The sequence below is a fragment of the Cervus elaphus genome, chromosome 15 (genome assembly GCF_910594005.1).
Source record: "Cervus elaphus chromosome 15, mCerEla1.1, whole genome shotgun sequence".
Lineage (NCBI taxonomy): Eukaryota > Metazoa > Chordata > Mammalia > Artiodactyla > Cervidae > Cervus > Cervus elaphus.
In genome coordinates this window covers 27,513,828-27,526,464 of record NC_057829.1, presented here as the reverse complement: position 1 = coordinate 27,526,464, position 12,637 = coordinate 27,513,828, and the positions used below count along the sequence as shown (strand labels likewise).

Genomic DNA, 12,637 nt, shown 5'->3' with positions numbered 1-12,637 from the left:
GAAGCTACCCACTTGGTAGCACTGAACTTGGAGTTGGGAAGAGATGTACATAACTGGTTCTCATGAGCAGGCATGAGGCAGCACAGTCCAGCTTCAGTGCGGTCTGGTGACCGGGCCATGTACCATCTCACGAGGGCCACTGGAAAGAGCTAGTGCTCTGGGGACAGTGAAGTCCAGGTGTCACTTCTGATGACTGCTCTTTCCAGGAGCTTAGCCTGGGAAAGCTAATTAATTTCTTTGAGCCTTAGTTTTTTCATCTAAAAGAGATTAGTATGCTTCCAAATCAGAGCTTTGTAAGGATTAAATAACTATAGGTGAAGTTTCTAACATTCAGAAAATGCTCATTTCCTTCCAAGGGACTGTGAGGGTCCTCCAAGGGCAAGGACTGTGTGCTATCCCCGTTGGTTGAGCTGTGTGACCTGGGGCGGGTTACTTAATTTCTCTGTGCTTGGTTTATTCTACCACAATATAAGGGAGCTGGGCCAGTGGTCCCTAGGACCCTTCCACTCTCATATTTCCGCTTCCTGCCATGATAAGGAAGCTGGGGTTGGGGGCCAGGGCACTGAAGGTGCTGAGACCAGGATCAAAAGCCTGGCAATCGTTTGCCTGCCAAGACACTCCTTGCTGGGGTTCTTGTCAATTAATTGGCAGGGCGAGGAAGAAATTAATCTCTAAAAAGTTTTAAACATGAACTTGTCGGCATGATAGATGGCTCCTCCTGTCTGGGAAATTAGATCCAATTAAGGCCACCTTTGTGGAGTGGGCCTGGCTAATTTGACCAAGGCGCTCAGAGGAAAACGCTTACGCCTTTGGAGCTGAAGGAGTCATGTTAAGGCAGTAAGAAAATGTCCAAGTCATTATTAAAGACCCCAGGGTAGAGATGGAGTCCCTGACTGGGGAGGCAGGGTAGGTGCTGAAAGGTCAGTGTGCCCGCCACTGTATCTGGGGGTGGCACACGGCTCTACAGAACAGAGTGCTTAGAGTTTGGGCTCTGGAGTCAGAAGTTCAGGCTCTGTGAATCCTGAGTCCAGTGATTTAACCTCTCCTCTAACTCAATTTCCTTGTAAGGAAAACGGGGATGACGTGAAGCTAAGACCTGTCTCAGAGCGGTGGTGATGTTGGTCAGAGCACTTAGAACAGTGCTGAGTGCCTGGTTAATATTCCTTAATGATATTACTCTGAGCTCCCCAGACTTCCTGAGGGTGGAGGCTCCTGAGAGGACAGAGGGAGGCACCGGCTTTGTCAGAGGTGGAACAGGAGGTGCAGGGTGGCCCTGGATGTGTTAAGTCTTTGTACACGTCAGCACCAGCCAACTGCTCCCTGAGCTTCCAGGAAAGTGGGGTGAAGTGGGGTGAAAGAGACTGAAGGCAGACCTGGAGCACGGAGGCACAGATAATGGGAAGACTAGATGCCCTGCTGGGCCGCTGAGCACCCATGGCAAGGATGGCCAGTGTCCATCAAAGATTCCTGCTCCCTTCCCAGGCCAGAATGATTGCTGGAGAGGAGCTGCCAGGCCAGGGACTATGATGTTCCCCAAGCCTTCCTTGCATTTATCAGGGCCATTGCCTGGTTCTGGCCAATGGGATGTGGGCACAAGTGATGTCTGTTACCTCCAGGTCTGACCCATAAACATCTCCTTGCACAATATCCCACATTCCCTTTTCCCTTCTGCAGTGACCCTGGAGCCACAACATGGATGGAGTCTGGGTCTCCATATGGAAGACTGTCCACCAAACATAGCACTGGACTGCTGTGTTTATGTTAGACGTTCAATTGTGTTAAGCCACTGAGGTTTCAGGGTTGGCCTGCTCAGCATCTACAAGTTCCCTTACCTAATGCACAAAGGAGAACTTGGAAGTGGGGAGCCTTGCACATCCAGTGAGCTGACTTGGAACCCCATGAGGCTGAGGCCATGTCTTATTCCATCCGCACAGCACCTGGCGGATAACAGGCCCCCACTGACAGCTGAGTGAAGGTATGAATGAATGTTCAGAGGCCTCTCATTCCTTTCCAACTTCTGACTTAGAAGTCTGGGGTGTCTTGCTGCTTTTTTCTGCCCTGCTTCCCTCCCAGCCTCAAGGAGGACAGAAAGCTGGAGGGAGGCATATGGAGAAATGAAGAAGAAAGGAGAGTTATACGGGCTGAGCAGGGAGCTGAGGATGGGGGCCCCAGGGTGGAAAGACCAAAGAAAATAATGCTAACAACCTAACTCAGTCAGTACTCACTGTGTGCCAGGGACAACTCCAAGTTCTCTGTGATGACTCACTGAATTCACACAACAGCCCTAGTATGTGTATCCTCTGTAGGTGGGGAAACTGAGGCACACTTCATGTTAGAAACAGGAGCCAGGATTTGAGAATGAGGTCAGCCACTGAGACACTTAGGCTTGAAGAAAGGTGTCGTTGAAGAGCAGTGGTTTAGCCAGATAATTGTGAAATGGAACATATTTAAACCTAACATGACTCTTCACCACTGAAAGACATTCTTTGCTGAATGAATTCACATTGTGATCTTTTTTTTTTTTTTTAAGATCAGTAATCTCACCCGGATATTTTAGGGATAAAGCCAAGTGCTCCATGCTGGTGTGCTCAGGAGACTCTGGCCCTGAGGACGGTCCCCGGGCTGGGTATGGAGCACCAGCTGAAGGTGCAGAGGACCAGGGCTCACCTGAGCGGGCATTGATCCGGAACTGGGAAGAGCCCTCCAAGGAGTAGATGATGGACTCCTGGCCATACTCCCGGGAGCGGTCCAGGTCTGTGGCATTCAGGAACAACACCGTGGCTCCTTCCGGAAGACAAAAGGAGTGGGGTCTGCTCACCCTGGGCTCACAGCCCCAGGCGCTGGGAGCAGGACAGGGCACAGGAAGTGGAGGAGACCTCAGAGGGCAGGAGGTCTGCCCCAGGGGCCATCCAGGGATGACAGTGGGCTCCACCACCTGCTCCTGTGGCCCAGATTCCTGGGCGGTGTGGAAACAAGGCTCCATGGGAGGGAGTGGAGCCTGGGAGGGGTCAGGGCCACCCCCTTCCTGCCCCAGCTCAGTCATGGTCCAGCCCTAGAGTACACCACTGCCCCACCCCATCCCTCCCTGACTGGCCACCACAGTAAATGAGCTCAGAATGGTCAGCTTCGACTTTGACTCAAAAAGAAATGAAGCTCCATATTAAATTACTCTACATTTATTGTATTCAATTTTTGTCTTATTTTATCTTGCTCACAAGGAGAATTTGTAAGGGTTTTTATTTTCTCTTTACTGCCCAGTTAAGGCCCTCACCTTCATCTCTGTGAAACCCTGGGTCAGGGGTTCAGCCTTTCCAGTGGCCTGTCCAGACTCTGAGGGCAGTCTTTCCTACAGCCATGCCCCCCAGGGCTTCCGGCTCCCTCCTTCCAGCTCTGGCAGGGTGGTGAGAAGGGTCGGTGTGTGGCCTTCTAGAGTCACCATGCCCTGGCTGGAATCTGGTGGGACCTCTGGCAAATGCCTTACTTTGTCTGAGCCTTAGCTTCTTCCTCTGTAAAATGAGTATAACTATAAAACCTGACTTGTTGGGTGGCTGGTGAGGATCCCGCGGGATAAAACAGGCGAGACACAGGTCTGACCCATGTCAGACCACGGTATCTATCATGCCGGTGAATCAACAGTCCCTGGGGGTGTGAGGGCCGGGCAGGGGGCTGTGGACAGTCAGGTCTTTCTGGGTCCCTTTGGGTAGCCGTGGGGCCTCTGATCTGACTCCTAGTCCTGTCCTGACAGAAGCACAGGCAGCTCTGCCCTGATACACGCCTTTATCCCAGCACACTCAATGTGGAAGAGGATTAAGTGCAGGTGAAGGCCTCTCCTTGTCAGAGTCTCTGGGGACAGAGGGGAGTGCGGGGGGGCTGCTTCAGCAGTGGTGTTCTCCAGGGGGTGCCTGAGACTGGCATGTGGCAGGTGGGCTGGGCCCAGCTTGGGCCCTGTACAGCAAATCATCAGACCCCAGGTGGGTACCTCTAGAAGGTCTCTTCAGAAGGCCCGGCAGTGCCAGGGAAGGTTACCTCTGGTTCCAGCTGCTCCCTGACTCCTCTGCTATCTCTGACTCTAGGTGTCCCTGACTCCTATGACTGTCCCTACTCTGGCTGTCAGATTCCAGCTGTCTCCTGGCTCCTCCGGGTGACCCTGACCCCTCCAGCTGCTGTAGCAATTCCTGACCTGGCTCTCCCCCACGGAACATCCACTCGGGGTGTAAGGGTAAAGCTTCTGGCCTGCTCTGAGGACAGCTCAGGTTCCTGGGAGCCTGAGTGTGGAGCCAGTGGCTCTGGGTCTGCAAGGTGGGCCCTGGCACTTGAGATGCGGCCCAGGGAGGAGCCTCCCATTCTCTCCTCACCTAGGAACACACACTATCCTCCAGAGTGACCCCTTCAGCCATCACGGGCCCTGGGACTGGCCTCACACCCCGTAAACCCGGAACTTTCTGAGCACTCTTGTTTACCTGAGGTTGCTGAATTAATCCTCGGTCATTATTCTCTTCCCTGAAGGAAAACTAGCTACAGGGGGTGCAGGGACCAAGCGTCCAGCAGAGTGTCCACACACAGTCGGTGCTCTGGAAGAAACTGCCGGCTAGTGGACAACCACACATCTCCAGAGGTTCCACTTGTGGGAAACACAGGGAGGGCAGGGGCCTCTGGCATTTGTGTGCAAGGTCAGGCCTGCACCCTGACCTGGCCTGCTGTGCTTGCTGGCCTCCCCGACCTGGGCCATACCTGCCATGATGTTCTCCACCACAGAGACGAAGTAGGCAGGCTTGCTGAAGGTGGGAGGATTGTCATTCTCATCCTGGAAAGAAAATGCACAGGCTTCAGGAACCAGGGAGGCAGTCTGGACTGGTCACTGCAGGGAGGCTGGACACGGCTGGCACCAAGGAGCTCTGCTGACCTGTGTGTCATGGAGCCAGGTGGGGTGTCACGAGGCAATCAGGTGACCCACCAGCTGGGCTACAGTTCACAGTGGCAGGACAGGCCTTGGAGAGACTTGTGGGAGTCGAGAACAGATGGTGATGGCCAGAGTGATGGAGAATGAGGCGCCAGTTGGGACTGCCCGTAACTCCCAGCTCACCTGGCTCTCCTGTCGGTCTCCCAGGTGAACTCCAAGTTCACTCCAGTCCTCTCAACCTCAGCTCATCAACCCCACACTTGGACCTTCCCATCCAGCTCCACCAAGATGCTAGTAGAAGGTTCCAGGAACCCTCCTATCAATGTTCACCCTCTTAGAAATGAAGGGAGGAAGGAATATCTCAGCCCAGAAGATACTGAAGTATGCAATGGCAGGCAGGGGGCTCCCAGAGCTGGAATTCCAGACCCCTCAGCACACACGCAAGAACAGCAGCACCTCCACCTGCTTGAGCAAACCTGGTCCAGAACCCCCAGCTCCAGTTCTGGAGCAATCCCTCCTCACGCCCAGCCTGCACCAGTGGCCAGAAGAAGGTTCTAGGTCAATGAGTTGAGCCAGCAGGGCGGGGCCTGGGCCCCAGCCTCTTCCTGCTCCCAACAGCTCCTCCAATCAGGAGGACTTTCCTACCCTTCAAGACGCTGGCCCTCAGTACTCTCCAACCACTTTTGCAATCACTCAGCGAGAGTTCCTCCCTGTTTCTTCTTGGAGGAAGCCTCGCTGGCCCACATGGCTCATGGTGCCTTCCCCCCTTCCCCAAGAGCCCAGCATGGAGCTCAGGGGGTAGACTGGGTGGTAGCCCCCTGGGGAGTCTGTAGGTTTCAGCTCTCAGTGATGCAGACTCCCAGGGGCCCACTTCTCCCCTGGACTGGGAGCCCTCTGGGGGAAAGGCTCCTGTAGTGAGTCACTCTGCTGGAGTCACTCACTTCCGGCTGAGCAAACAGGAAGAAGGAGGTGGCCTGGACACAACATTAGAAATCAACTATTTGATAAGGTAAATTTAAAAAATAAATTAGAAAGGAAGGAGACGGCCTGATATCTGGCTGTCCACACCCCTTGGGACTTCAGAGGCTCCCATCCTGCTGGGATTGCGGTGCCCAGAGTGTAGTGCTCTTGTTCCCTAATCTGGCCCCTGGCTCTGGACCACACACAGTGGTTCCCACTGACCTGTCCCTCTCCCCAGCCTCAGAGAAATGGCAGCGTGAGACCCCACCTGATGTCTGATGCCCAGCCGCATGCCTGGTCATCCCTGGTGTGGGCACGAGTGCCCCATATATGTATATATTTAAGCCTTCTGCTTGGCTGCACGGAACGGCGCGGAGAATGTCAGTGACAGAGCATGAGGCAGAAACTTATTAGCGCTGATATTTCCCCGGATCCTGGTGCTACATTCGCTATTAGTTCTAATTCAGCGGCTCCCTCTACAAAAGCTTATTGTCCCCTAATGGGAAATCTACAAACCGAGTTTGACTTCTTTATTAAAAACCAACAAGCAGTGGATGAAAAGGAATCACCTGGCCCCCATGCCCGCCCCCTCCTTGCACAGCCCTGTTGCCTTGATCTGCCTCTCCCCACCCCCAACCTGAGCAGTAAATGCTGCCATCAACTCCTTTATCTCTACTGGGGCTTTTTTTTTTTTTTTTCTGTTGAGTGAAAATCCCTTTGGAAGAGGGAGGAGGCAGCTCAGCCAAGTGACAGCTACTTAAAAATCACCCACATGAAAAACCAACCCAGAGGCGGTGACCTTTTCAAGTGTGGTCCTTAGACACAAGTGACTGCACGGTCCCAAAGCTCTGCTCAAGAGATGATGCTCACTCACAGTCAAGGTGGTACCTGTCTTTGTTACCAGATCTGCCCTGTTGCCATGGGCCAGGGCAGACCCAGAAGGGAAGTACAGGGTCCCTGCTATCCTGCATGACGGTTGTGAGGAAATCTGAAAATAGCGCCCCATCTGTTGGACTGCGGTGGCTCCAGGCCAGGGCACGTGCTGGCTTGCTGAGAGGACAGCAGCCGGGTGGACTCCTGCCCTCCCTTGCCCCTGGACATGGAGACCCCCCACTCCCTGGTATCAGGGAGGGAGGCGGAGGCTGCTGGTCACTCTTCTATTCACAGTAGATAAAAGATCAGTTCTGTCTCTGGGCCATTCACTTCCTGATCCAGCTCCATGTGAGGGGTTGAGGCAAAAAGAGAGAGAGGCTCTTCCCAGGTCCTTTCTTAGCCGACCACAGGTTGGGAAGCAGGTTGGGATTTGGGGCAGTCCCTGGGATTCAGGATCCCACAAGGGCAGATTTTTGAAGGCCCCGCTACTCAAAGAGTGGTTCCCTGGCCAGAAGGATCAGTGTCTCATGGGGGCATGTAGAAATGCAGAGCCTCAGCCCTTCCCCAGATGTGCTAAGTGAGAATTTGCATTTTAAGACACCTGGGGAATCCACATGACCTTTGAGGCACACTGGTCTCAGTCACATGAAGACTGGGATGTTCAAGCCTCCAAGCCTAGCAGTGTGGTGGGTAGAACATGAGCTCAGGAGTCAGACTAGTCGGAGTTCAAATCTTGGCTAACGAGGACTGGAGGTAAATTCAAATGCCACTTACCAGCCAGAAAGCGAGGAAGGCACTGGTGACCTTGCACCAGCTATGCTCCCTCCCTGAGCCTCAGCTGCCTCGTCTGCAGAATGGGATCGAGAGAGCCTGTGTAACGTGAAAGCAGCTGGCATAGCACGAAGCTCAAGAAGTTTGAATTTCCATTTGGTCAATGCTATGTGCCCATACCTGGGTAGCATGGAACACCTCAACTTGTTTCCCTAAACCTCCCCTACTCTCACCCTCTTTCACATCTGTTTCCAAAAAGTCTAGAGCAGGTCCTTCTCTGCCCAGCTGAATTCCCTGGAACTCGCTATGCATTAGAGAGCCTGGTGTATCGATGCTGCCACTGGAACACGTCCGTCTCACCAGCAGTAAGATGGCCCATGTTACGGGAGTCAAGTACCGCCCACATGATCACGCTTATTTCACGACAGTATCATGAGGCAGTACCACGAGGATCCCCACTCTTTAGATGAGGAAACTGAGGTTCAGAGAGGAAAAGAATCCCAGGTCACATGGCTAGAGGGTGGCAGAGCTGAGTGTCAAAGCCTTACGCCTCCCAAGCCATGCTCCTCTCTCTATTCAGTGTCCCTTTGTGGGGGAGCAGGATTCATAGTCACCTTCATATCCCTCCCCGGTCTCTACTGCACAGCACCCACAGGAAGAATTCACTGCTTGCTTGAGCAGAGCAGGATTCTGATTGACAGTGTTGTTGGTGGTAGAGGGACTGGTCAAGTGTGGCCAAGATTAAGGGGGCACTGGGGGCTGTGATCAGGGTCAGGGCCATGCAAGCAAGAATACCAGGATGTGGTCAGGGTTGGTAGCAAGTGCACCCAACTTCTCTGCTCTTAGTCTTGGGTTTCAGGTGGGTGGTCTCAGGTTAAAGGCAGGTATGCTTTTGGGTTTTTGAGGATCTCCTTCTGGCCACCCCCTGGAGGCTGAAGTGTCAGATGAAGGTCCTAGACTCTGCCCTTCCATTTCCTGGACCTGGTTCCATAGAGCCTCTCTGTCCCCTGCTCCCCCTAAATGCTGCTCCCACATGCCCAGATGCAAGGTTCCTCCAGCCATCACCCTAGACTTTTCCATCACTGCCCAACCCATCGTATTCTGTAAGCAAGTGGGGTCCCCTGTCCAGGACTAGCCCTGGAGGCTCAATCTTGGTTTGAGAGGATGAGGCTCAATAAAGCCAGGTGTGAGGCAGCACCAGGGGATGTTGGCAAAGCCAGCTGGGATAGGAAGGTCATCCGGCAACCTGCCTGCTGAGCCTTTGTCAAATCACAGCGAATCTCCTAACCTGACAATCTGATCAAATCCTCCTGGAGCCGGTAATGCACTAACTCTCCCATCAGCATATGTTCACCATCTCCGCAGGCAGCAGGCTTTATGGGATGGGTGTGGGTGTCTGGGCCGGGGCGGGGGGTGGCGGGAAGGCCCACTGGCCTGGTGTCAGACCATGATCTGCATCCCTGGAATCGCTGGGGGAGTTGTGTGGGGCCAATGAACCAGCGTGGTGATGGATTCAGTGACTGATAATTTCAGACACGGAAAGCACTAAGGTGTGCTTGATATTCGTGTCAGACAAGCTGTGGTTTGGTTTCAGGCCCCTTTAGATCTTCAGAGGAATGGAAAAAGGAAGTGAAGAAGAAAGAGGGGCCCAGAGAGAGACAGAAGAGAGAAGATGACCTTCTAGGAATTCCCTTGAACTTCACGGAATGTGGCTATAAATGAAGGAACACAGGACATTACCTCCCTGCATGAGCCCCAGGTCCTGTTCCACCCCAGAGGGAGTCCTGAGGCTCTGAAATGAAATTAGAGCAGGACCATCAGGCTATCCTTGGGTCCCAGGGTCCTGTGCCTTCCCTGGCCGAGCGGGGAGGCAGCTTGCTAGGGGACAGCCTTTGGGACGGTCTGAGTAATGCTCTGAGCTGTGGGGACAGCCAAGGACATGGGGACACAGGGTTTTAGCAGGGCTCCAACACTCTGGGAGCACACTCACTACCCCATTCCTCAGAATAGCAAGGCCAGTACACCCCTGGGTACTTACAAACACTTCAATGGTGACAGAGATAGTGCTGTTCAGAGAGGGGTTGCCAGCGTCCTTGGCCATGATGGTCAGATAAATCAGCCCGTTGGGTATCTGTTCATAATCCAGGGGGCGGCTCACGCTGATCACTGAAATGACAGGACAGGCCCCAGGCCCTCTGTAAGCAGACTTTACATGCCCATCTGGCCGGGGCTCCCCTTTGGGCAGAGAGGGTGTGGCTGGCTCAGCCTGGTTTTTCCCTCCTGCCTGTGAACTCCCAGAGCCTCATGGACTTGATTGAGGTTTACTGACTACTTGATCTGTGCCAGGCCCACTGTTGAGTCCAGCAGGTGGCAACTATTTCAGGGGTAATGTAAGCTCCACTTTACAGATGAGGAAAGCAGGCTCAGAGAGGTTCAGTGTCTTCCCCAGAGACACACTGCACATGCCTGGACTCTTACCTTTTTCTTTCATGCTAAGCCATTGATTTTCAGTTTTGGGAGGGAAGACGCACTGGCTTGGGAGTGGGGGCATGGGTAGTCTGCAAAGGTATTACCCACAATATTAAACTGCCACTTTCTATTTGGGAAACAGAAACACAATTACCACTTTAGTAATATAAAACCCAAGGAGGGTTCTTCTTGCTGAGAAAGTGGTGAGGTGTGAGGGTGGGCAGAGGTGTGGGACTGCTCAGCTTTTAAAAGGGGGACACAGGTCTTAAGAGGTCCTTAGGCTGTAGCATCCTGAGTCAGGATGCAGCTGCTGCAGGTACATGTCTCTGACACAACTGTGGGGTAGGAGGAGGAGTGACTGCCACACTCAGAGTCACCCAGTGCCCATCTGCTCTGTCTTGGGGACACTGAGCTCATCTTCCAGCATTAGGGAAGCTTCGCAGAGGAGAGGACATCCAAATGATCTTAAAGCTAGCCAAAGGTAAAAGGGAAGCAGGGCAAAAGGATTGGGAGGAAGGGCTTTCCCAGCAGAAGGAGCAGACTCTGCAAAGACACAGAGGTGGCCCCTGTCAGGGGAGAGGGTGCAAGTGGTCCTCAGAGGTTGGACTCTGGTGGGGAGGCAGGTGCTGAAAGGCCACCAAGAGCCAGATCACAAGGGCCTGCCTGGACAGTTTTGATGTGTGACTTTAGCAAATTGCCCTGTCTTTGGGCCTCAGAAGAAAAACAAGTGGTCTCTTGGGATCTTGGAGCTGGAGGTTATTGCTGCTATTTCCTTCCTGGGCTCCTGGGATCAGGACCCACAGTGGGGCAAGTTCCAGAGTATGGAACTGTGCCTGGCTGAGCAGGGAAAGGCCACTGCCAGGAAGGGCTGGGCAGTAGCCACAGCAGGCTCAAATGATGGGGAAGCTTGGCTAGTAAGCCTCTCCACATCTCACACACACCGCAGATCTGCCCAGACACCTTTTCTTAATAGAGACCCCACTCATGGTGGTAACTTAAGCCCAGCTGGCCACAAAACTAAGATTCAAAGATCTGGCTGATCGGAGACACAGATCTTGAGTCTATGAAAAGGTGACCCCATGCCACGTGCTGCTCCAGATGACAGGAGCTGTGAGGCAGCTCCCCAAGTGGTCCAGGGTGTCTGGGAGGCAGAAGGGCCCCCTCCTGAGAGAGGTGTGAAGTGCAGCCCTGTTCCCACCTGTCAACCCTCCTCCCCAGGCGGGGCCCTCATTCCTGCGCGTACCACCATAGCCTTCATACACGCTGATGTCGAAGTAGCTGCCAAAGGCGGAGGCATTGACGATGCTGTAGGTGATCTGGTTGTTGGGAGGGGAGTCTTCATCCGTTGCCTGGAAGGAAGATGATGAACAGGGCCCATGAGCTTTCAGTGACACTGGGGCCAGAAGAGGGTGGGAGGAAGGAAGGGCTGGCCCCACTCTGAGTGCCCTTCTCTGGGTGATCCAGGCCCTCCTTGTCCCTGAGTTGGAGGTTACCCTCTGGCTCCCAGCAGACATACATGATGTAGGGGTGTGGAGGTATCCTGGAGAACCTAGAGGGCAGGCTGAAGGCCGAGAGGAAATAGAGGAAATCTGGGCTTTATCCAGAGGATGAAAAAGGTCCTACCACACCTGGCATGACCATCACCTAGACCCCTAGCCCCAGCTGGACCTTCCTATGCATGGAGGCCTTCCCTGACCACTGGACTGGGTTAGGTCCTGTGCTGGACACCCCATTAGTCTCCTTCCTGATTATAGTTTCTTGTCTACTTTCTGCCTTCCTTGCTCAGACTGTCAGCTCCAAGTGAGAAGGAACTTTGTTTCTTGACTGCAACTGATACCTAGAGCTCAGCCCAGTGTTTGGACACAGCAGATATCTAATAAGTGCAGGTTGCATGAATGCAAGGAGAGAAGATGACACTTGGAACGGGGTCAGGTATCCTCCTTCTCCTTGATTTTCTCTGGTGTGGCTGCATTAATTAGCTCTTTCCAAACGTCTTTGACCCTAGGAGCCTCCAGGGGCCTCCCTCTGGTCTGCGTGTAAGAGGAGCTGTGCAGGGAGGCGGGGGCAGGGTCCACTGGGGAGCCACGGCCATACTGGCTGGGCACGTGGTCATGCCTTCTGTGTGTCCCCCAGGCCCACCTCTTCCACCTTGCCTTATCCCTGCCTCCTTCAGAAATAAGTTCTAATTGGAGGCTCTGGGTCCTGTCACTCTGGGTCGGCAGAGTGAGGAAGGGGCATGAGATGTTAAGAAGTTTCTGGTTACAGGTCACTGATGTATGGTGGAGGGACTCACTGCAGAAGGATGCTTGAAGCATGGAGTCCCAAATTCTGGCCCTGGCTCTCTACTAATTCACTGGGCCTGCCTCTCCCTTCCTGTTTCCCCTTCCACGAGCTGGGTTGTGCCCACGGTCTCTGGTGACTTCCAGCTGCAGCAGTTGTGACTCTAGGCAATCACTAAAGGGTCTGGATGGGGGACCTTGCACAAGGAACGGCTTGGCACTCACCAAGGGAGATGGGGGATGGTGACTGGAGACCTAAAATCTAAGCCACAGCAGACACTAGTCTTACTCAGTAACCAGGGATGCAAAGCGATGCTCAGAGGTGGGCCTGATACAGATCGAGAATGTGACCCCTGATCTGAGCAGAATCCTTTGTGGATGGGTG

The 12,637-nt window shown here is 53.6% G+C and overlaps 1 protein-coding gene across 9 annotated transcripts in view; it reads right to left on the bottom strand.

Annotated features, from left to right (window-relative positions):
- CDH23 (cadherin related 23) overlaps positions 1-12,637 on the bottom strand; it is a 433,102-nt gene that overhangs the window by 122,029 nt on the left and 298,436 nt on the right. For 8 of the 9 annotated variants that reach the window (XR_006345354.1, XM_043925746.1, XM_043925738.1 and 5 more), the window contains 4 exons: positions 11,217-11,322; positions 9,543-9,670; positions 4,732-4,804; positions 2,668-2,784 (listed from right to left, as the gene is read on the bottom strand). Coding sequence is in view for 8 of the 9 variants with exons in the window: in XM_043925746.1 (XP_043781681.1) it covers positions 2,668-2,784; positions 4,732-4,804; positions 9,543-9,670; positions 11,217-11,322 (424 nt within the window). In the remaining variant the exon portion in view is untranslated. Of the gene's footprint in view, positions 1-2,667; positions 2,785-4,731; positions 4,805-5,574; positions 5,640-9,542; positions 9,671-11,216; positions 11,323-12,637 lie in introns of those variants that run through there. The other variant, XM_043925744.1, reaches the window with a different exon arrangement.